Source organism: Crocuta crocuta, unplaced genomic scaffold (genome assembly GCF_008692635.1).
Source record: "Crocuta crocuta isolate KB4526 unplaced genomic scaffold, BGI_CrCroc_1.0 scaffold139, whole genome shotgun sequence".
In the NCBI taxonomy this organism is placed as follows: Eukaryota; Metazoa; Chordata; class Mammalia; order Carnivora; family Hyaenidae; genus Crocuta; species Crocuta crocuta.
This window is the reverse complement of record NW_027533258.1, coordinates 9998772-10022348: the sequence shown is the minus strand read 5'-3', so window position 1 is coordinate 10022348 and position 23577 is coordinate 9998772. Positions and strand designations below refer to the sequence as shown.

The 23577-nt window shown below is 50.7% G+C and overlaps 1 protein-coding gene across 1 annotated transcript in view; it reads left to right on the top strand.

Annotated features, from left to right (window-relative positions):
- Window positions 1–2346: 2346 nt before the first annotated feature.
- Window positions 2347–23577, top strand: part of TNFSF12 (TNF superfamily member 12) — a gene marked incomplete at its 3' end in the record, with an annotated part of 28092 nt that continues 6861 nt past the window's right edge. Inside the window, exons 1-2 of the mRNA XM_077746751.1 lie at window positions 2347–2443; window positions 23335–23382. Of these exons, the coding sequence (XP_077602877.1) occupies window positions 2426–2443; window positions 23335–23382 (66 nt within the window). The remainder of the gene's footprint in view (window positions 2444–23334; window positions 23383–23577) is intronic.

Here is a 23577-nt window from a genome sequence, read left to right as displayed (position 1 = left end):
ATATTGTGTGCAAGGATGACGTAGGTAACCTGTCTTCTGCCCACTCACATCACTTGGATTGACTGTCTTGCTTATATCGTCTATCTGCGTGCTGCTAAAATATTGCTTCATTTTAGTTAACTATTAGCTTTATAAAAATGGTGTCAAAAAGGGGCGCCTGCAGGACTCAGTCAGTTAAGCGTCCGACTTCGGCTCGGGTCATGATCTCGTGCTTCCTGGGTTCGAGCCCCGCGTCGGGCTCTGTGCTGACAGCTCGGAGCCTGGAGCCTGTTTCAGATTCTGTGTCTCCCTCTCTCTCTGACCCTTCCCCACCCTCACTCTGTCTTTCTCTCAAAAATAAATAAACGTTTAAAAATTTAAAAAAACTGTAAAAAGAGTCTTATCAGCTATAATAAAAGTGTACTTCTTTAACGTGATAAAGAGAATCTACCAAAAATATTTGGAAACATCCCCCTAATAGCAAAGCATCAAAAGGATACATTAAAAATGTAGTGGGCGCCTGGCGGGCCTAGTCGGTGGAGCCTGTGGGCCTTGATCTCGGGGGCGAGCTCAAGCCCCACCCTGGTCATAAAAATTACTTGAAATAAAATCTTAAAAATTACTTTTATGTTTATTTATTTTTGAGAGAGAGAGACAGACAGAATGGGATCAGGCTCCAGGCTCTGAGCTGTCAGCACAGAGCCGGATATGGGGCTTGAACTTCAGAACCGCAAGATCATGACCTGAGCGGAAGTCAGGCACTGTACCGACTGAGCCGCCCAGGCGCCCCTTAAAAAGAAAATCTTTAAAAAAAGAAAAAAAGAAAAAGACTGGAGAGACATTCTTTTTAAGATCTGGAATGAGACAATTGTGACCTCTGTCACCTTTATTTCTAAGAAAGAAGCTGGCTCAGACTCCGTCATGATCTTCATGTGAGTTGCATGGCAGAGACAACAGAATGCAAGACTCCCACGAAGTCCAAATGCCTCCTCTGCTCGCAAGTCCTAAAAAAGATCCCATTTGTGAAACGCAGGAAACGACATTTGGAACTTGAGAAGGACAGGGGTGACTTCAGGACGAAGCCACGTGCTCTGCCAGCCGGGCCTCTGCCGGCTTCCCACGGAAGGCACCAAAAATGTGATCTTGTCTCGTCCGTGGCTCAAATTTCCAAAATTGCAACATCATACACGAATCCTTTCGGGAAGCAGAAAAAGAGTCAGCATTCCTAGTGGCGGCCACAGTTTTAGGCTTTTCTGTCCGCTGTATCTGAGTCTATTCTGACGCTTGCTCTGTCTCTTCATACTGTGTTTTGACTTTTAGTACGGCTTGTAAATGTTTGTCCGCAAGCCAGACAGGAGGCACTGGGTGAAAGAGACAGCTATAAATAGTCCTTTAGTGATGTGGCCGCCAGGTGTGGGGGAGGGGGAGGGTTCCAGAAGCACACGGTAGCTCCCTGTTAATGAGCCTGAGTTCTCTGGGCTATAAACCTCGCAGGTGCTTCTCAGTTACTCTTCTTAACTGTGGTTTCGTTTGCTTTATTATTATTTTTTAACTTTTATGTGTTTAAGTAATCTCTACACTCAACATGAGGCTTGAACTTACGACCTCAGATTTAAGAGGCTCTACCACCTGAGCCAGCCAGGCGCCCCGAGTTTGTTCAAAAAAAATTTTTTTTAATGTTTATTTTTAAGAGACAGAGCATGAGCAGGGGAGGGGCAGAGAGAGAGGGAGACACAGAATCCGAAGCAGCTCCAGGCTCTGAGCCGTCAGCAAAGAGCCCAACGCAGGGCTCGAACCCACGAACTGCAAGATCATGACCTGAGCTGAAGCTGGACGCTTAATCGACTGAGCCACTCAGACGCCCTTGTTTGTTTTAAATGTATTTATTTATTTTTCAGTCAGCTTGATGCCCGACGGGGGGCTTGAACTCACAACCCCGAGATCAAGAGTCGATCGCATGGGCTAGCCACCCTGGAGTGGGTGGAGTCTAGTTGACCTCACTGTATTACACACATTAGCTTCAGGTGCAGCAAGCTTCCGGCTCTTTCTTCCCCTGGGGAGGGCCAGAGCCACTAGGCAGGGCTGGGCGCGGGTATTTCCTGCTCTCAGATGAGTTAGGTTCTGATCGCAGTAGCTTAGGCTCTGGTGAAATAGCTTCTCTGCAGGCCAGGCCTTATCGAGAAGGACAGGATGCCCTGGATAAATTCCAAAACGGCTCCTTTTCCCTCCCCCGTGGGAAGCAAGGGGGATTTCCTTCCCATCTTCGCTGTCAGAACTTAGTGGGGTTCCTGGAAGGGGCTTGAACTCGCAACCCTGACATCAAGAGTTGCCTGCTCTTCGACAGAGCCAGCCCGCCGCCCCTCTCCCTGGGGTTTTTAACTCTCAGGCTTGTCCACACCAAGCTCCCAGCAATTCCTCAAGCGTCACTCAGCCGTCCCCCAACCTGATGGAGGTTTCTGCTCTGGTAAGTTGTAATTCTTTTAATGTTTTTTTTAACATTTCTTTATTTTTAAGAGAGAGAGAGAGAGACAGAGTGTGAGCAGGGGAGGGGCAGAGAGAGGGAGACACAGACTCGGAAGCAGCTCCAGGCTCCGAGCTGTCAGCACAGAGCCCGACGTGGGGCTCGAACTCACACACCCTGAGATCATGACCTGAGCCGAAGTCGGATGCAAGTTGCAGTTCTTTGTATCTTCCTGTCTGTGCCTCCTGTTGGGGGCGGGGGGAGCAGAGAGGGGACAGCCCCATGACCTCAGTTCCCTGACGAATCTAAGAGTTGTCGATGTTTGCTTTGTTTAGCTTTCTACTTGTGAGGCTGGAGCGACAGCCCCCCAAGCTCCCGACGGGCCGGACGGGAACCCGGAAGTCTCTCTCTCTCTCTCTTTGAGTGACAGCTTTACTGTCATCCGTGTACCATATATAATCACTATAATCATGTGATTCGTGTCCCATAAAATCCGTCCTTTGGGAGCATACGATTTGGTGGCTTTCAGGATATTCACGAGGTTGTGCGACCTTCACCGCTAGCCAATTTCAGAACATTGTTTCCATCCCAGAAAGACACTCCATAGGCGATGGGTTCCCTACCCCCTCCTCCCAGCCCTCGGCAGCCGCTACTTCCTGTCTTCTCAGATTTGCCTGTTCCCGAAGTATCTTGTAAACGGGATCGTGATACGACGTCTTGTGTCTGGGGTCCCCTCGGCACAATGTTCTCCAGGCTCATCCCTGCGGCCGCCTTCGCGAGGACTCCATTCCTTTTGGGCTCAGATAATATTCCGCTGAGCGACACGGCGGGTTACGTCCGCTGATGGACGTTTGTGTCGTTCATGCTTTTTGCCTGTTAGGAATAATGCTGCCTCGAACGTTCCGCGTGCAGACTCGTGTGTAAACACGTCTCCAGTTTCCCTGGACAGACAGGGGAGTGGGACCCCCGGGGTATCCGGAAGTGTGTAGCTAACATTTTGAGGAATTGTGTGTATCGGCTGTTTTTACATCTTCTTGAGAGAGACGTCTGTTAATCTCTTTTGCCCATTTTTTAATGCTTTTTCTTCTTGCCTTTTCGTCTTTTTTACTGTTGATTTATGTATTTTGAGGAAGAGAGAGGGAGAGGGTGCGAGCAGGGGAGGGGGAGAGAGAGAAACGGAGACAGAGAATCTCAAGCAGGCTCCACGCTGACAGCACAGAGCCGACGCGGGGCTCGATCCCACCAGTCGTGAGATCATGACTTGAGCCAAGTCAAGAGGTGGTCGCTTAACTGACTGAGCCCCTCAGGTGCCCCAAGTGGTTTTTTTTTTTCTAAGTAAACTCTACACCCAACGTGGGGCTTGAACTCACAACCCCAATATCAAGAGTCATGAGTTCAAGCCCCACACTGGACATGCAGCTTACTTGGGGGAAAAAAGTCGCCTGCTCTACCCACTGACTCAGCCAGGTGTCCCTGATTTGGGTAAAGTCTTGAATGAGGAGGAAGCCAGGTGGTATCCGGGGGAAAGCCTGCACCGGGCCAGTGGTTCTCAGCCAGTGGTGATTCTGCCCTGTTACCCCAAAGGGGTGATTTTTGCCAATGTCTGAAGAGACTTTTGCTGGTCACAGCTGAGGATGGAAGAGAGTCCAGTAGGGAGAGGCTCTTGACCCCCTGCAAAGCACAGGACAGCCCCCACAACAAGGAGCCATCTGGCCCAAAGAGTCAGTAGGGCCCGAGTTGAGAGACTCTGGCCTAGTGCCGGTAACAGCCAGTGCAAAGGGCCTGTGGCATGTGTGCCTGGTGCCCGCAAAGCTGCTCAGAGCCCGCGTGGCTGGAAGGAGACAACAGGAGCCGAGTTTGGAGGGGACGGGCTTCCTGACCTAGGGCAGGGAGGCCCTGTGAGGATTTTTACGGCGCTCTTTGCCACAGGAAGAAGGATTTGAAGTCAGGGAGTGATGTCATCTCACAGAATGTTTTAGAGGCTCAGCGGACTGCTGTGTCTGGAACAGTCTGGGGGACAGGGGTGTGTCAGTGGCCGAGCAGGAGCCACAGGAGACCAATGCTGGGACTCCAGGAGCCAGCTGGCCTCCTGTTTAGGCTCTTCGGAGTAAAAAATGGCAGCTGTCAGGTTGAACTTAGCCTTCCCTCCTCCAGACCTCAAATCCTGCGGGGCCGCTCCCTCCCCACCTGGCGGCCCTCCCTTCCACACAGCCCGGCTCTGATACCTCCCCTGTGAGCGACAAACAGCCCAAATACACAAAACTGGGCTGCAACCCGGAAACGGGGGACGGGGTCCCCCCTCAGTGCCAACCTTCTGCACAGCTGAATTCCTGTGTGACGAAGGGCCCCAGGGCTCCGCCACCCCGAGGTCCTCAAGGCGCGAATTCTTCCTGCCAGGAGCACGGATTCCTTCGCAAGTAAAACAGAAGGGAGAATGTTAAGTATTTAACCCCAAACAAAACAAAACAAAACACAAACCCCCACCAAAACACACAAAAAACACAACTGATCAGATCTACTAGGTAACAGCCCGCACCAGCCCCCTAATCTGTGCCTTCACCAACCAGGGGCACCTTCCCCCCCTCGGAGTCCGCTGCTCCCACCCCCCACTGTCCTAAGGGCCTGCTCATCTGCAAGGCTGACCCCTCCCACTCCCTGCCTCCCTCTGCGGGTGTGTGTGTGTGTGTGTGTGTGTGTGTGTGTGGGGGTGTGTGTGTGTGTGCGCGCGCGCTCGTGCTCCCCTTCCAGGGTTTCGGAGCGCTTGGGGGTGGGGTGGGGTTCAGCCTGACTCTCCCCGCCCCCTGATCCCTGATCTTCTCCCTGGACCTTTCAGTGTCAAGTCTTTAAAATNCCGGGTGCCTCTGGGACCGCGTCCAGGTCCTGTGTGCCTCGGGGCTGTCCACACCCTCTGTTCCCCCCGCCCCCCATGCCTCAGTTGCTAGCAACCCCCGCCCAGCCAGCTGCGGGGCCTCTAACCCGGCTGCTCCCCGGGATCTAGGTCAAGTCTCCTCCCTCCCTGGCTTCCAGCCCCTTTAATGGCTTCCCTCTGTCCTCAGGATCAACTCCAAACTCTGGAGCGTGGGCTGTTCCCTCCTTGTGACCCCAGGGGGGCCTTCATCTGCCTTCTGCGGCGCAGTTCCCCACCCCACTCCCCAAATATATTATTTAGGTTAACCTATTTCTTATTGGTTTTTAAAAATTATTAAATTGGGGGGGGGGCACATGGGTGGCCCAGTGGGTTGAGCGCCCTAACGGGATTTCGGCTCAGGTCATGATCTCAGTCTGTGAGTTCGAGCCCTGTGCTGGGCTCCACGATGAGTGTGCAGCCTGCTTGGGATTCTGTCTGTCTGTCTCTCTCTCTCTCTCAAAATAAATAAATAAACAAAAAATATTTTAAATTTTGGTAAAGTATGCATAACATAAAATTCATCATCGTACCCATTTTTTTCATCTCAGCCATTTTAGAAATGTGTTAATTTTTTTTTTTGTTTGTTTGTTTTTGAGAGAGAGACAGAGTAGGAGCGGGGAGGGAGACACAGAATCCAAAACAGGCTCCAGGCTGTAAGCTGTGGGCTGTCAGCACAGAGCCCGACACAGGGCTTGAACCCACGAACCACAGACCACAGGATCATGACCTGAGCCGAAGTCAGATGCTTAACCGACTGGGCCACCCATGCGCCCCTGCAGGGCTGTTTTCTGTAGCAGCTGCACCCTTTTCTGTCCCCTCCCCCCCAGCAGGGCACGAAGGTCCCACCTTCCCGGTATCCCTGCCAACACTTTTATCTCACAGGCCATTTGTAGGTTTCCCAATGGGCGTGAGGCGGGATCTCACTCTGGTTTTGATGTGCATTTTCCTAATGACTGGAGATCATTGCCAAGCTTTTCTCTGGTGTTTTCTTCCCAGAGTTGTAGCCGGGAACGTTCGTACGCTTCTCTCTCCCTGGCTAATCACAACTCCAGTTTTGCTGCGTGACGAACTTCCTGCCCGGGAGGCTACGTTGCCACTGCCCTGTGACATTTTCTCATGGCCCCCGCGGTACATCCGTCCCTTTGCACAAGAGTACTGAGGGCTTCATTGCTGGGCACTAACGGCCTTAAAGACAGGAGTCTCTTGTTGTCCATGTATGACCAACACCCAGTACGGCACCTGCTACCTCCTGGGCCTCCAGACGTTTTTGTTGAGTGGATGGATGGATGGATGGATGGATGCGTGAGTCAAGTCAATGGGACAGACAACCACAGTGTGGGGGTAAAGTCTGTGGTCAGAAAGAGGTGAGATCTGAGCTAAGCCTTGAAGACCAGGAAAGGTTTGGAAAGAAAAGGAGTTTGGGAAGGGCTTCTGGCCGGAGGGAACAGCACAGCCACAGGGATGAGAATGGGCAAGGCCATGTGACATCAATAGGTGGCCAAGCCGTCCAGAGCAGGGTGAAGGGGCCTGGGTGGTCCCCGCCTGCCCTGGGCACGTGAGTCTGACCGGAAGGATGAGGGGAGCCAGCGAGGAGTCAGAGCCACCCTGTGGCAGAATAAAAGGCTGCTTCTCTGGGCGCCTGGGTGGCTCAGTTGGTTGAGTGACCGACTTCGGCTCATGGTTCGTGAGTTTGAGCCCCGTGTCGGGCTCTGTGCTGATAGCCTGGAGCCTGCTTCGGATTCTGTGTCTCCCTCTTTCTCTGCCCCTCCTCAACTCATGCTCTTTCTCTCAAATATAAACAAACAAACAGATTTTTCTGAAATGCTGTGTTTCTGGAAGATTCTGTGACAGCAGGGTGCCGGATGGATGTGAATGGGGGAGGGGCGGGAGATACAGAGGCCACATGGAAACCTCTGCTCCTTAGAAACCTTTTCCGCACTGAGAACCAAGCTCGTTTCTTTTTCTTTTCTTTTTTAACGTTTGTATTTGAGAGGGAGAAAAGCAGTGTGTGAGCAGGCGAGGGGCAGAGAGAGAAGGAGACACAGAATCTGAAGCAGCTCTAGGCTCCCAGCCGTCAGCACAGAGCCCGACACGGGGCTCGAACTCACAGACTGTGAGATCATGACCGGAGCCAAAGTCGGACTGAGCCACCCAGGCGCCCCTGGATGGCTGTTTTAACACACGCATTTTTTCAGCTTCCTGCAAAATGGGGCCTGCCCTTCTTTGGCAGTTTAAGCGAGAAACCTGAATGCTCTCCTCAGAATAAAGCCCGGCCAGGCGAAGATTATCGAGTATATTCCTCGTGACCAGCTACAATTTCCTGTGTGTGAAAATCGTATGTGAACATTGCCCCTTACAGCTCCTGGCATGTGAGTGAGGGCTCAGCAAACAACTGAGCAGGGAGCAGCACCTCACTGCTTGTCAGCAGGCCAGCCCGAGCACGGCGTCAGGACATCAGAATAGAAGCGAGAGCACCCACCAGACGCCCAGGGACAAAGCTCCCGTCGGTGCGGACATTTGGTGTCCTGTGGCGGCCCAAGATCTCATCACCACGTCTGGGGCATTTACTGTTGAGTGTATGTTGGTAGGAGGTAGAGCTTCTCACCCTTGGTGGAGGCGTCAAAGCCAGAGATTTGCTTTCCCAGCGTCCCTTGCAGCCGACCAGCAGTGCTCACGACCCAGGCCGGGCCGTGTGGACCACTGTCCCCACAGGCTTTAGTCTGGGGACTAGCGAGGCCAAGCAACAGAGCGTCAGGAGAGAGCATCCCCGTCCTGGGGCCAGGGGCGCCCTCCAGAGTCTGGGGCCAGTGGTGCTGGCCTTCCTGGCTGAGTGTCTGTCTCACGGAGCCGGTGGCAGGCGTGTCCTCATCAGGGCAGATTGGCAGTGAGCTTCGGCCCCTGTCCATGCTGCAGTTTTCTTATCCGGCCGTTCTGGTGATTCCAGAAGCTACCTCTGGCCTTCCTATAAACTCCTTTCCTCCTGCAGATTCCCGGGGCTGCTTTTGAATTGTAAAAACTCTCCAAGGATCCAGCACAGACAAGAACTTGAACTTGGGGTGGGGGTGGGGGGAGAACTTGAACTTGAAAAAAAAAAAAAAAGAACTTGAACTTGAGGTGGTCTGAGGGCCATGCAGCAGTTTCAGGCCTAGACTCTGTCCAGGGGGCCCCTCTAGTGGGGCCTGAGCAGGACCCAGAAGCGGTGGGGACAGAGGCAGAATGCCCCTCCGCTGGCATCTCCTGGAATGCGAATTCTCCTTCCCAGCCATGCAGAGTCAGAAACCCTGGGGAGAGGGCCCGCAGCTGGTGATTTCACACGCCCTCTAGGTGATTCACAAGCACCCTCAAATTTGCCCTCGGGCTTCAAGGAGGAGCCGCAAGCAGCAGAAAAAGCAACAGAGACCAGAGACCCTCGGGGCGCCTGGGTGGCTCAGCTGTTAAGCATCAGATCTTGGCTCAGATCATGATCTCATGGTTCATGGGTTCGAGCTCTGAATAGAGCTCAGCACTGACAGCGCGGAGCCTGCGTGGGATTCTCCCACTGGCACGTGCTCTCTCTCTCTCAAAATAAGCTTTAAAATAAAAAATCAGAGACCCATTTCTAGGGCTTGACTCATTGGCCTCGTACACATCTGCCTTACCTCTCTGAATCTACTCTTCCATCTGTAAAATGGGCATCACTGTGTCACCAAAGAAGTTTGCTCTAAGGTTTACATTAAATAATACTGGGGTGGGGGCGCCTGGGTGGCTTAGTCGGTTAAGCGTCCGACTTTCGCTTAGGTCATGATCTCGCGGTTCGTGGGTTCGAGCCCCGCGTCGGGCCCTGTGCTGACTGCCAGCTCAGAGCCTGGAGCCTGTTTCAGTCTGTGACTCCCTCTCTCTCTGACCCTCCCCTGCTCACGCTGTCTCTCTCTCTCTCCTAGAAATAAATAAAACATTAAAAAAAAAAAACAACAACAAATAATACTGGGGTGTCTGGGTGGCTCAGTCGATTGAGCGTCTGACCGGCCTAGGTCATGATCTCGTGGTTCAGGGGTTCAAGCCCCGCCTCCATCTCTGTGCTGACGGCTCAGTGTCTCCCTCTGTCTCTCTCTTTCAAAAATAAATAAACATTAAAAAAATTTTTTTAATGAAACAATACTGTATCCATACAGTGCCCCACGCTTGGCAGAGGCCCAGTAAACGTCAGCCGTCGCTGTTACGACTGCCTGCCGTCCATCCCCTCCGCACACAGCCGGGCCGATTTGGGGAAGGCCTTCAGCTCCTCGGTCCTCCTTTATCTTTCCTTCTGTAACATGCAGATAACAGCCCTCGGCCCCCAACTCTGTTTGGAAGAATCAAGGAAGATAAAATAGGAAAGCTGTGTTTTAGCTAAACTAACATGTAAAACTGTGGAACAGGAATTAAGACACGAAAGTCAAAAAATATCCAGCCAATGCGTGCGCGGCTGGCTGGGTCGGGACAGCGCATGGCTCTTGATCTCAGGGTTGTGAGTTTGAGCCCCACGCTGGGTGTGGAGCTTACTTCAAAAAAAAAAATAATGAAAGTAAAATAAAACAAAGGAAAAGCGAAAAAAAAAAATATCCGGCCTAGACACTGCGGGCTGGTTCGCGGCCTGTGGGCTCCTCCTGAGCTCGGGAACCACGTTGGGCACTGGGGACCAGCAGTGACCCCGAAGGTATATTCTCTGCCCTTGAGGCTGCTCGTAATTTACCTTTCAGCTCACTCAGACCTGACTAGACCGCTTATATTTCTACAGGGAAACATTTATATTTATATATAGGTATGTGCATACATATGCTTATACACATTGATAACTACAAAACTCTCTTTCTCCATTTATACATACATTTGTCTCTCTCTGTGTTAAATATTATATGTGTGGGGCGCCTGGGTGGCTCAGTTGGTTAAGCATCAGACTCTTGATCGTGGCTCAGGTTATGATCTCACAGTTCGTGAGTTCGAGCCCCACATCGGGCTCTGTGCTGACAGCGTGGAGCCTGCTAGGGATTCTCTCTCTCTCTCCCTCCCTCTCTGTCCCTCCCCTGCATGCTCTGCTCCTCTCTCTCTCTCTCAAAATAAATAAGCTTAAAAAATATGTGTATGTGTATATAGTTCTACAAATTGGAATCTGATTTAGATTGAAGTTCATTTTGAAAATACACACTTTAAAAATGTTGATAATTCCTTGCTTCCTTGCAAAATAGTTTCTTTTTGATTTATTTCAACCAGATGAGACACACATATGGGAATAAGAACGTATGGCGAACATTCTCTCACCACAGACCCTCAGATACCCAATTCCTTTTCGTTTTTTCTTTCTTAATTTTATTTATTTATTTTGAGAGAGAGAAGACTCTAGTGGGGGAGGGGCAGAGAGAGACACACACACATACAGAGAATTGGAAGCAGCTCCAGGCTCTGAGCTGTCGGCACAGAGTCCGACGTGGGGCTCGACTCGCAAACCGTGAGATCATGACCTGAGCCGAGGTTGGATGCTTAACTGACTGAGGCCCCCGGGTGGCCCTCTTTTTATTTTTTTCNCCCCAAATTCCTTTCCTGCAGAAGAAGCTGTCGGTACCAGTTTCTTGTGTCTCCATCCAGACACACAGGCTGTGCGCCCAAGAGCACAAGACGTGTGCGTGTTTTGCGTTTTTGTTTTTCCACTTTATGTGTGAGAGCTCATTTCTGCAGTGGTGCCCGAGTCCGTCAGGTTGCATCCGGCTTCTCCACCACAGTCGTACCAGGAAGAAGCACACCGCGTCAGAGCCCCCTCCTCTCCACCCCTGCAGAGTCCGGCCTGGCTGGGTTTCTTTCCAGCTCGTTTTCCCATCTGAGACCCAAAGAGCTGGGTGGCCCTGCCAAAGCCTTGCCGAAGTCCAGAGGCCAGTGGAGACCGGAATCCAGGTTCTTCGATTCCCAGCTCCTCTCCGGCTGTGAGGTTAATGGCCGTTGGCCACACGTGCTTTTTTTTTTAAAACTAACTTGTGCGTCTACATTTGACTTCCCCAAATGGTCCGAGAAGCTGCCATCGAGGTATCAAGACTTGTGTTTGCTTTTACCCCATTCTCGCCTGCGTACAGGGGGGCCCGATGGTCTGGCCCATCAGAGCCCAGCTCGGACCGCGTGAAGCTGCAGCTCGGGCCCAAGGTTGCGGCAGGTGCCAGGGGCCGGGGGCCAACACGGACAAGTCTGAGCTTCAGGCCGGAGAGCCAGGCAGTAGACTGTCACCACCCGGGAGTCTGGCCCCCTCTTGACACTCAGTTCTTGTCTGGGCCGAGTCCTGCTTTGTGGCCTGTGTGTGATGGGCGGAGAGCTGGGACAACGGTGTGTGCGCCCAGGAATGTCTGAAGCAGAGAAGGTTCAACGCCAAAGAAGCCGCTGGAAATCACGCAGGTGATGACGCCCCTAACCTTGAAATGCTGACCCCACTTCCGCATTCACCAGATCCTGCCTGGTCCTCAACGCTGGGTCCTCTGTCCCTTCCTCTGGGAAGTAATGGAAGCTTCGAGGAGGCCTGGATTCTGGTGCCTTCACTTCCTGCTTGTGGCGTAAATAAGTCACAGCTCCTGCACCCAGGAAGCTGGCAGTCGAGTGACATGATGGGGGTGGTGAGGGTCGGGCTGAGCACGGGCGGCTGAATGCACAGGGACGCCCTGACCGGGGAGAGCAGGGGACCCTGCAAGGTCCCATGGGGCATTCCTCGGGACCCACCAAGGAGAGGCAGCTGTTCGCTCAACAAATACACCGAGTGCCTATAGCGCGGCCCGTACCAAGCAAGGCACTAGAGACCCGAGGGGGCGCAAGGCAGATGTAGCCTCCGCGCCAGGGAACTTGACCTTCCAGTGAGGGAGACGGGCAGTAAATACAAAGTGTGGTGAACACAGTGGTAGAAGCACCGTGTCGTGAACAGGAATGCAGGGGAGGGGGTGCGAACACGGGGCGGGGGGCACGGGGAGATGAGTAGGAACCTAGACGGGGCGGGCCACAATTACAGGTGACGTTACCCATTTATTACATGATATTTACATATCGTTCCTCTGTCTGACAAAGGAGCCTCCACGCAGTGACACTTCCCGGAGAGCTGAGTTCTCCTGCGACCTTGGCTTCTCAGTCACCTTGTCCGTGACAGGAAGCAGAGTTCCTCGAAGACGTGGCTGCTGGTCCCAGAGCTGGCGCGGAGGAAGTAGGAGGTGTGCCTGCAACAGCGTCTTGTGATGGAAGAGAGAAGAGACAGAGGAGGAGGAGGAGGAAGGCAGGAAGTGGGGAAGGAAGACCCAGAAACCGTAGAAGACCTAGGAACCTGATGGAGAAATCTCCCACCGGATACGCTGGGAACAGTATAAATATTAAAAGGGATGATGACTCAATGGATTACAAGACATTAAAAAATACAGGGGTGCCCGGGCAACTCGTCGTTTGAACTTCTGACTCTTGATTTCCCCTCAGGTCATGATATCCCGGTTCGTGAGTTCTAGCTCGGAATAGGGCTCTGCACTGGTGGGCTTCTCTCTCTCTCTCCCTCTCTCCCCTCCACCCTGCTTGTGTGCTCTCTCTCTCTCAAAATAAAGCAATAAAATTTAAAAAATAATAAAATACAGGGGCGCCTGGGTGGCTCAGTCGGTTGGGCGTCCAACTTCGGCTCAGGTCATGATCTCACCGTTCGTGGGTTCGAGCCCCGCGTCGGGCTCTGTGCTGACAGCTCAGAGCCTGGAGCCTGCTTCGCATTCTGTGTCTCCCTCGCTGCCTCTGCCCTGCTCGCGTTCTCTCAACAATAGAGAAACAATTAAAAAATTTAACAGTAATAAAATGCAAATTAAAAAAATACGTATTTGAGTGCATGGTCGTGCTAAAAATAAAAACAAATAACAAATGGGGAAGAAGGGAAATTACTGTCAAATGTATTTAATACACGTAGAGGGAGAGGTAAGAAAACTGATCTAAAACCAACAGAATCATAGCTGATTCAGGTAGGAATCAGTCACAGAGGCTAAAATCTTTAGGAAGAAGTTTGGTGGAGAACCGGATTCTGGAGAACAGTCCCAAATGCCTTCCCACAATGATTTATTCATTACAAAGATGAAAAAGGTAACTTTAGGGTACAGAAGCCTGGTACATGTGACCTCAAGCAAAGGCATCAAAGTTAGCATCGCCGGGACTGGAATGAATTGATGTCCCGTGCCTGGACATCAATTTTTTTTCTTTTACTGTTTATTTTTAAGAGAGAGAGAGAGAGTGAGCAGGAGTGGGGAGGGGCAGAGAGAGAGGGAGACACAGAATCCGAAGCAGCTCCAGACTCCACGCTGTCAGCACAGAGCCCGACGCGGGGTTCGAACTCATGAACCGTGAGACCACAACCTGACTCAAAGTCAGGCACTTAACTGAGCCACCCAGGTGCCCCCCAAAATAAATAAATATTGAAAACTAAAATGTGCAACCTGAATATAACCGTAGAGAAAATGAGGGGACGTTTTGTGCTCTTGTGATTTATAATTTATCGATTTCATTTTTGTCCTGATTTCTGGCACAGAGCTGCCCAAACCCGAGCCCTAAGGACAATGGGAACATCTGCTNTCCTAACGCCCCCCCAACCCCCCACCCCCGCCCGTCAACCGCACCCGACTTTCTGTTCATGACTTAGGTTAATAGAAGCTCTTAAAGGTGGGCTGGTTGCCAGGGGAATCCAGCACGTGATGACGGGGGTGGAACTTCCAGCCTCACCTCGGGGGAGGGGAGAGGGACCGCAGATTGAGTCCCGTCACCAAGGACTGAGGATTTAATCAACTGAGCCTCGAGTGCTGAAGCCCCCATCAAACCCCAAGAAGCCCCAGAGCTTCTGGGTTGAACACATGGAGGCGTGGGGAGGGGGGCGCCCCCCTGGCCACGCCCCTTGTCCCCCCAGCACCCCCTCCATCTGGCTGTCCCAGAGGAGACTTGGGTAATACAACCTTGGTAAGTGAACCTCGTTCTTGAGTTCCGTGAGCTGCGCTAGGAGTTAATCACACCCGAGGAGGGAGTCTGGGGAACCTGTGATTGAGAGCCCGTCATCAGAAGCCCAGGCAGCAACTTGGACTTGCTGACCGGTGCCTGCGGGGCGTGGGGGCGGGGACAGCCTTGTGAGACCAAGCCCTTCCTTCACCTGCAGGATCCCACCCCAGGCAGAGACATGCGAGTTCAGAACTGAGTTCAGTCATAGGATAAGGGAGCAGAAGGCCAGCTGAGGGCCGAGCGCAAGCCAGCGCGATCCCCCCCCCCGCCGACCTCCCCCCACCCAGAAGGGATGTGTGCGAGATCCCTCCACACGCCCGCTGCCCAAGAACAAAGGAGACGGAAGAAAAACAAACGGTTAACTGATAGAGATCACAGTCGTGCGGTCCCTAGTCTCCACCAGTTTGCAGATATCTTCGGAAATACAAGCAAAAGGCAACCTTGTCCGTAGCCTCATGACCAGCGCCCTGTAGACTCCGTTTCCTGGAGCCCAGCATCAGCCTCCCCCTTCCTGATGTGCGGAAAGGAGGCACGAAGGACAAGACAGGTAACCTTAAATGTCCTTAAAGCCCGCAGCCCGTTGACAGACCCTTGAGGCAAATCCAGAGGAGAACGTTCCTCCAGGGAGCCCCCCTGGCCTCAGGGTGATGCCTCACTAGAGGGCAAACAGCCTTCGCTTGGCAAGAGCAAGGCCTCGGGTGATTAGGAGTCCTCTTGGGCATCTCAGAGTCCTTCTGGAAACCTCTCTTTTGGCTTTACCTCCCCCAGCTCCTTAGTATGTAAGCAGTGAGTCTTCACCAGCCCAGGGCGGCTCTTTCTGCCCGGGGGTCCCCCGAGCTTGCATATAATCACCTGGTTTTGCCCCAAAGACCTCTCGAGAATCTCTCTTGGCTGTCAGCTCAGCTCCGAACCCCCGGCTCCGAAACCCCATCACATGGGTGTCGCAGGATTGGTTGATGGGTGGAAACCATCTGCTGGGGGAAGTAAAGCTGTGTAGCGCCAAGATCAGAGGAGACACGCGCAGAAGTGAGTGTGTCCTTTACACATTCTAGAAAACAACTGACCAGCATTCAAAACTCTCAACCTCACAGGGGCACCTGGTCGGCTCAAGTTGGTGGAATATGGAGCTCTTGATCTTGGGGTTGTCAGTTCGAGCCCCACGTTGAGTGTAGAGGTTACTAAAAATAAATAAAAAATAAACAAAAAAAGTTTTAGGGGCACCTGGGTGACCCAGTGGGTTAAGTGTCTGAGTTTGGCTCTTGTCGTGATCTCACAGTTCATGGGTTCGAGCCCAGCGTCGGTCTCTGTGCTGACAGCTCAGAGCCTGGAGCCTGTTTCAGAGTCTGTGTCTCCCTCCCTCTCTCTCTCTCTCTGCTTTCCCCCCACTTGTGTGCACGTGCGCATGCGTGCTCTCTCTGAATAAATAAATTTTTTTTTTCTTTTAAAGCATTCCCAATGTAAAACACTCGGGTGACTTCAGTGATCAATTATGGAATGTCTATGTAAACTCTTGTTAAAAAACCAGATTCAACCAAGTAAATTTGAAGATCTCATTGGCATTATTACTTTTAATTTCTTCTTTTAAAAAAATTTGTTTTGAGAGAGAGTGTGCGGGAGAGTATAAGTGGGGGAGGAGTAGAGAGGGGAAGGAGAGAGAGAGAGAGAGAGAATCCGAAGCAGGGTCTGTAATGTCCTCCCAGAGCCTGGTACGGGGCTGGAACTCATGAACAATGATCATGACCTGAGCGGAAGTCTGATGCTTGAGCAACTGAGCCACCCAGGTGCCCCGACATTTTTTTTCTTTTTAAGTAATCTTTAAGCCCCACGTGGGGCTTGAACTCAGGACCCAGAGATCAAGAGTTGCAGTGACTTGCTGCTCTCGTTGTTTTCATTAAGGAGAAACGATTCACGAATGGGGCAGCAGGACCTAATCTAGCAAGGAGAGAAACCCTTGAAAGGTAGTACAAACCAGAAGGCTTTTATAGGAGGAGGGTGGGAGTTACCAGCACAAGGAAGGATTGTTACAGGCAAGCCTGCTTGGGGGGGGGAGGGGACGAGCAGAGAGCAAGGTGTCTCATTGCACACAGGGCCTCAGCCTTCTTCGAAGGATGGGGATGAGGAGCGGGGGTGGCGGCTTGTCTGGCCAGACCCCAAATCCCTGGGTGACGTTAGGACTTCATTCTGGGGGAGGTTGAAACTAAAGAGATGTTGCGCAGAGCACTGCTTTGGGGACTCTGAGTGATACCATTTGGAGCCTGTGGTGTCTTTTTTTAACACATTCAACAAACTTGCTGGCACGGAAAATACGAGGCCAGCAGAACGTTCCCAGCCCCCAGCCTTACAGACCGTGGGAAGTTCCTTCTCTGCACATAAGCGATCTCAATCAAACTGGGCCTCTAAAAAAAAAAAGCAACCAACAACCAAACCCCAAAAGCCTTATTTGCTCTCATTATAAGGGTAGAACATTTGAGAAGAAAAGCATAAAAAGCCAGAAAACAAATCCGTGACAGATTTCCTTTCAGTATTTTTCCTACGATTCCCTCTTTTCCCAAGTCGCTTCCAGTCGGTGTCCAAAAAAATGCAAGTTAATTTTCGTATTGGCCACAATCCAAGAGCGAAAAGGTTAAACGTACGGAATTAATCTTTCGAGCCAAAGCTGAAGGCTCAGAGGGTGACGTGCTGTCTCCAAGGGTCCAATCCCTGTTTTTTTCCATTAGCAGGTGTGATCCCAGGCCTGCGGGAGACCACATGGCTCTCCCCACCGCCCCCCTGCTCAGCAAGGCTTCCTGCTTTTTGTGTGTGTGTGTGGCAATTTTTTTTCCTTCTACAAACCGAAGTGCTGCATTCACTTGACAGCAAATCCAGCAGAACAGAGATTTCCATGGTAAACAACAGTGCCTCACCCCTTCCCACCTCGTCCCACCCTGCCCCACCCCTGCGCCCCAGAGACAAGCCCCATTAACGATTCCTGCCCCTGCTGCTTCTGGAAGTTATTTCCGAGACCGTAGCTAAAATGTGTGAACTTGAATTTCTTTCTATATTGCCTTTCGTGAATATTGACTTTCCAACACACTACATGAGACATTTAACCCACCCCTACTTCCTCGTCCACTCTTTCCAGTGATGATTATTTGTATAAATGGTTTTGATTTTGTAGGACTTATTTCTGCTATAGAGGTAAGGCTCTATTGTTCAAATTTTATCGTGTCTGAGGTGAGTGACGCCAGCTCAGAACTCATCTTTCTCCGCTTCCACATACAACCGCTTCTTGCCTCACAGTCAAAAAGTCAAGGTTTTGAGTATAACGATCTTTCCTGTAACCATCACCAAGTGTTCTGGAATTTTCTACAGGGTGAGTCTAAAAGCTGAAATCCGAAGAGCGGTACTTGTGACCATGGCTGTGTGAATATCGGTCACGCTCTAGCTCTCTGCGCCCCACTTCCTGTGTGCACTCCTACAGTCCAGAATGTTTCAATCATTAAAGATCATTAATTAAAAGTGTGTCAGTTAGGACACTTGAGTGGCTCAGTCAGTTAAGCTGCTAACTCTTGATCTCAGCTCAGCTCTTGACCTCAGGGTCCTGACTTAAGTCCCCGGATTTGGCTCTGTGCTGGGCAAGAAGCCTACTTAAAAAAAAAAAAAAAGAATATCAATTAAATATCATATAAAGATATTCTTTTCTTTTTTCGTTTCTTTTCAGTTCTTTTTAAGGGTCCACACCGAGTGTTACTTTTCATTTAAATGAAGAGTTTCTTGGGGTACCTGGCTGGCTCAGTTGGTTAAGCGTCCGACTTTGGCTCAGGTCATGAATGCACAGTTCATGGGTTCAAGCCCCGCGTCGAGCTCTGTGCTGACAGCTCAGAGCCTGAAGCTGGATTCTGTGTCTCCCTCTCACTTTGTCCCTCCCCTGCTCATGCTCTGTCTCTCTCTGTCTCTCAAAAATGAATAAACATTAAAAAATTTTTTATTTTTATTTTTTTTTTTTCTGAGAGAGAGGGAGAGAGACAGCATGAGCAGGGGAGGGGCAGAGAGACAGGGAGACACAGAATCTGAAACAGGCTCCAGGCTCTGAGCTGTCAGCACAGAGCCCGACGCGGGGCTCCAACCTGTGAACTGCGAGATCATGACCTGAGCCGAAGTTGGATGCTTAACCAACTGCGCCACCCAGGCGCCCCAAAATTTTTTTAAAATAAAAATAAAGTTTATTTAAAACCTCAGGGCACCTGGGTGACCAGTTGGTTGAGCATCTGACTCTTGATCTCGGCTCAAGTCATGAGCTCAAGTTCATGAGTTCGAGCCCCACAATGGGCTTTGCACTGACAGTGCTGGGCCTGCTTGAGATTCTCTCTCTCCCTCTTTGTCTGCCCCTCCTCTGCTCATGTGCACGCACTCTCTCTCAAAATAAATAAAAATAAATATTAAAAAAAAAATAAAGCTATTTAAAACCAGACCAGTTTCGGCTGCTCTCCGGTGACAAAACCCAAAGGCAGAGAGATCAGTGATGGTGAAGCAAGAAGGGACTTTATTTCAGCGAGGCCAGCACCAAGAAGGCCACAGATAGTATCTCAGAGACTGCGAAAGACCTGTAGGTTGACGTAAGGAAAATTGGGATAATGACGGCGTGTGCGGGCCGGGGGCAGTGTAGGTCAGGCGGACGGACCACTGTCCTCGGGTCATTCCTGCAGGCGGTCCCTATGGCTCGAGGGGGTGGCTGATTCCCCTCTGGGGATGCTCTGCCTGCAGGGTCTTTAGCCCGAGTGAAGAGATGAGCTGAAAGAACTTCATCAATTAGGACATTGGAGGCCAACATGGAGGGAGCTGAGGCCCTCGTTCCAAAACTGCAGACATTTCTCAGGGCACCCGGGTGACCCAGTCGTTAAGCGTCCGACTCTTGATTTCAGCTCAGGTCATGATCTCACGGTTCATGGGATCAAGCCCCCGCTGGGCTCTTGTTGACAGTGTGGAGACTGCTAGGGATTCTCTCTCTCTCTCTCTCTCTCTCTTCCCAGCCTCTTCGCTTGCTCTCAAGCACTCTTTCTCTCTCTCTCAAAATAAATAAATAAACACTTAAAAAAAAAAACCGCAGGCGTTTCTCCATTTCATCTTCTTTTTTTTTTTTTTTAAATGTTTTATTTATTTCTGGGAGAGAGAGAGAGAGAGACAGTGCGAGCAGGGGAGGTCAGAGAGAGAGGGAGTCACAGACTCTGAAACAGGCTCCAGGCTCTGAGCTGGCAGTCAGCACAGAGCCCGACGCGGGGTCCGAACCCACGAACCGCGAGATCACGACCTAAGCGAAAGTCGGACGCTTAACCGACTAAGCCACCCAGGCGCCCCTCTCCATTTCATCTTCTGAGATTCCATGTGATTGATGTAGTCATTTCTGGCTCTTGTTCCTTTGGCGATGATTTGTTTTTTCTCTTTAGAAACTTTTAACATCTTCCCTTTATTCTCGATGTTGTGAAATTTCATGAGGAAGGATCTACATATGGATAATTTTTCATTCATTAGCTTGAGGACCCAATAGGCCCTTCTGGAATGAAAACAAGCCTTTCAGTTCCGGAAATTCTCTCTTACTTTTTCCAAAGATATCATTCTTCCCTCCATTTTATTCAAATTCAGTGTCTGGGATTTCTTTTTTTTTTTTTTAATATTTTTATTTCTAGGAGAGAGAGAGACAGCATGAGCAGGGGAGGGTCAGAGAGAGAGGGAGTCACAGACTCTGAAATAGGCTCCAGGCTCTGAGCTGGCAGCACAGAGCCCGACGCGGGGCTCGAACCCACGAACCGCGAGATCATGACCTAAGCGAAAGTCGGACGCTCAACCGACTAAGCCACCCGGGCGCCCCCAGTGTCTGGGATTTCTAATAACCAGATAGTCCTCCTGGACTGGTCCTCTGCATTTGTAATCTTTTTTACCTGGTTTCCCTCTTTTCATCTTTTTGCTCTAGAGAGTTGTTTTCCTCGCTGGTTTTGTTTGTTTTTTAACGATTTTATTTTGAAGTAATCTCTACACCCAACATGGGGCTCAAACTTAAACCGTGAGATCAAAAGTCACGTGCTCCACTAACTGAGCCAGGAAGGTGCTCCTCAACTCTGTTTTTTTAATCTTTCTATTAAACAGTTTATTTTTATGGTGGCGCCTGGCTTACTTAGTCGGAAGAGTGTGCACCTCTTCATCTTGGGGTATGGGTTCAAGCCCCATGTTGAGTGTAGAGATTACTAAAATAAAAAATTAAAACAATTAAAACGGGTCACCCGGGTGGCTCAGTTGGTTAAGCTTCCCACTGCGGCTCATGCCATAATCTCACGACTTGTGAGTTCGAGCCCTGTGTGGAGCTCTGTGCCGGCAGCTCAGACCCTGAGTCGGCTTCAGATTTTGTGTCTCCTTCTCTCTCTGTTCCTCCCCCCCTTAAAAATAAATAAACATTAAAAAAAAAACAAAAAACAAGATGCACATCTCTCCATCACTTGTTTTTTTTTTTTTTTTAAAAAAAGAATCTCTTTAAGAATATTCATGGTTCTCTTTTTACTCTGAATTATAGGCATATCTGAGAGATATTGTGGGTTCCGTTCCAGACAATGGCAATAAAGCAAATATTGCAATAAGTAAGTCAAATGAATTTTTTGCTTCCCGGTGCATCTAAAAGTTATGCTGACGCTGTACTGTAGTCTATTAAATGTGCGATAGCTAGTAACCGACAGCTTATATTGCTTAAAAAATGCCAGCACAGTATGCCTGGGTGGCTCAGTCGGTTAGCGTCCAACTTGGGCTCAGGTCATGATCTCGCAGTTCATGGGTTCAAGCCCCACACTGGGCTCTGTGCTGACAGCTAGCTCAGAGCCTGGAGCCTGCTTCCGATTCTGTGTCTCCCTCTCTCTCTGACCCTCCCCTGCTGACACTGTCTCTCTTTCTCTCTCAGAAATAAATAAAAAACATTAAAAAGAAAATGCCAGCGTACTTGGTCTCCAGGTTTGAGTGTGAGAAGCCCCATGTTGGGTGCAGAGGTTGCTTAAAAATAAAATATGAAAAAAAAGGGGCGCCTGGGTGGCTTAGTCGGTTAAGCGTCCGACTTTCGCTTAGGTCATGATCTCGCGGTTCGTGGGTTCGAGCCCCGCATCGGGCTCTGTGCTGACTGCCAGCTCAGAGCCTGGAGCCTGTTTCAGTCTGTGACTCCCTCTCTCTCTGACCCTCCCCTGCTGACACTGTCTCTCTTTCTCTCTCAGAAATAAATAAAAATATTTAAAAAAAAATGAAAAAAAATGATGCTAACCATCATCTGAGCTTTCAGTAAGTCACAATCACTGATCATAGGTCCTCATAATAAGTATAATTGTGAAAAAGTTTGAAATATTGTGAGAATTCCCAAAATGTGACATAGCGACACCAAAGCGAGCAAATGCTGTTGGGAAAATGGCGCCAATAGACTTGGTCTGTGCGGGGCCGCCACAAACGTTGAGTTTGTAAAAAACACGGTATTTGGGACGTGCAAGAACGTGAAACACAGATGAGTTACATTTTTATCTCTGTTTGCTCCAGTGCCTGNTAATCTTTTTCTTTGCATGCTCTTGGCTCTCCTCATAAGCACGGTGACCGCTGGTAATATCAACAAACTACCAGGGTATCGTGAGTCTCTTCTGCCGGTGTGTATACTATTTTTTTCATCTGGGTTTCTGTGTAAATTATACTACTTTTCCTCTAGGTTTCTCTCTGGTTGGAAATTCTGCCTAGAAATCCTTTGGGGATTAGGATGGGCTAAGACGGCAACTGAAGAGCTTCACCTGGGGTGGGGAGAGCAGATGGTCAGCTGTCAGAGTGTAGATCGCCCCAAAAGCTAGAATAAAAAAACATTTATTCTGGCATTTACTTATTTATTTTTTAAAGTTGATTTTATTTCGAGAGAGAGAGAGAGAGAGAGGGAGGGAGCGAGAATCCCAAGCAGGCTCCAGATTGTCAGCACAGAGCTCGATGTGGGGTTTGAACTTATGAACCCATGAGGTCACGGCCTGAGCCGAAACCAAGAGTCAGGCGCTCATCTGACTGACCCACCCAGGCGCCCCCAAAACCATTTTTTCATGATCTCAGGAGTTCGAGCCCCACGTCGGGCTCTGTGCTGACAGCTCAGAGCCTGGAGCCTGCTTCGGATTCTGTCTCCCTCTCTCTCTCTCTGCCCCTCCCCGGCCTCTCACTTTGTTGTGTAAATTCTCCATGATTCCACCATAACCCTTGCCTACCCTAATCAATCCCTGTTCCTCTTCTACCCCAGCATGGCACGACCCAGACTTCAAGGTCTCGATAAATATCATGGGCTTGTCCATCTCCCTATAAGGTGTTGGACCTTTGAAGGGGAAGCAATAAAGTCTGCTTTGTCTTATCAACAGGTCGTTCTAGTGACGTTGGGGAGAACCAGCATTTGCCAAGGTGCTGGGAACATAGTGAATAAAGTCCTCGTAGAATTTAGCTTCTAGAAACAGACGCTTCTAGAAGCAGGAGCCAGAAAACATGTAATTTTATACTTTACAACGTAAATGGGGAGATCGTAGCCAAATCTATCAGTACAAATTGTGAGAGCTGAGAAATAAATAAATAAGGGATACCAGAAAATGAGGGCCCTTTGAAGCCTATTGAGAAAAGATGGTCTAGGGGCGCCTGGGGGGCTCAGTCGGTTGAGCGTCCGACTTCGGCTCAGGTCATGATCTCACGGTTCGTGGGTTCAAGCCCCGCGTCGGGCTCTGTGCTGACAGCTCGGAGCCTGGAGCCTCGAGCTCACTAAAGCCCTGGGATTAGCCGAAGCGGCCCGTGTGTTTCCTGACAGAGCGTTTGGGGAACTCACCATCTGGGGGCGGAGGATGGCGTAACCCTACTGCCAGATGCTGGCGCTTTAACTGCCCACCAACTGATGTGCCCAAAGTAGTGAAAACAGGACCCGTGTTACTGATGTCCTCAGACTCTTTTCCAGTCCTTTGTGATGGGGGTTCGGAGCCGNCTGCGTCCTTCCCGGCAGGAGCCTTCCCAGGGGGAGCTGGTGGCGGAGGAGGACCGGGACGCGCCGGTGAGTGGCCGTGGGGGGCGGGCGCGCGCCGCTGGGCGTGGGGAGCGGGTGCGAGCGGAGGGTGCGGGGTGTGCCCTGGTGGCGCCGGCCGCGCGTGTGCGCGGGGGTGTGCACCGCCGTGCACGGGTACGTGAGGGGGACAGGGGGGGGACGGCTGCGTGCAAGGGGTCCGTGTCACCCGAGTACAGAGTGTTT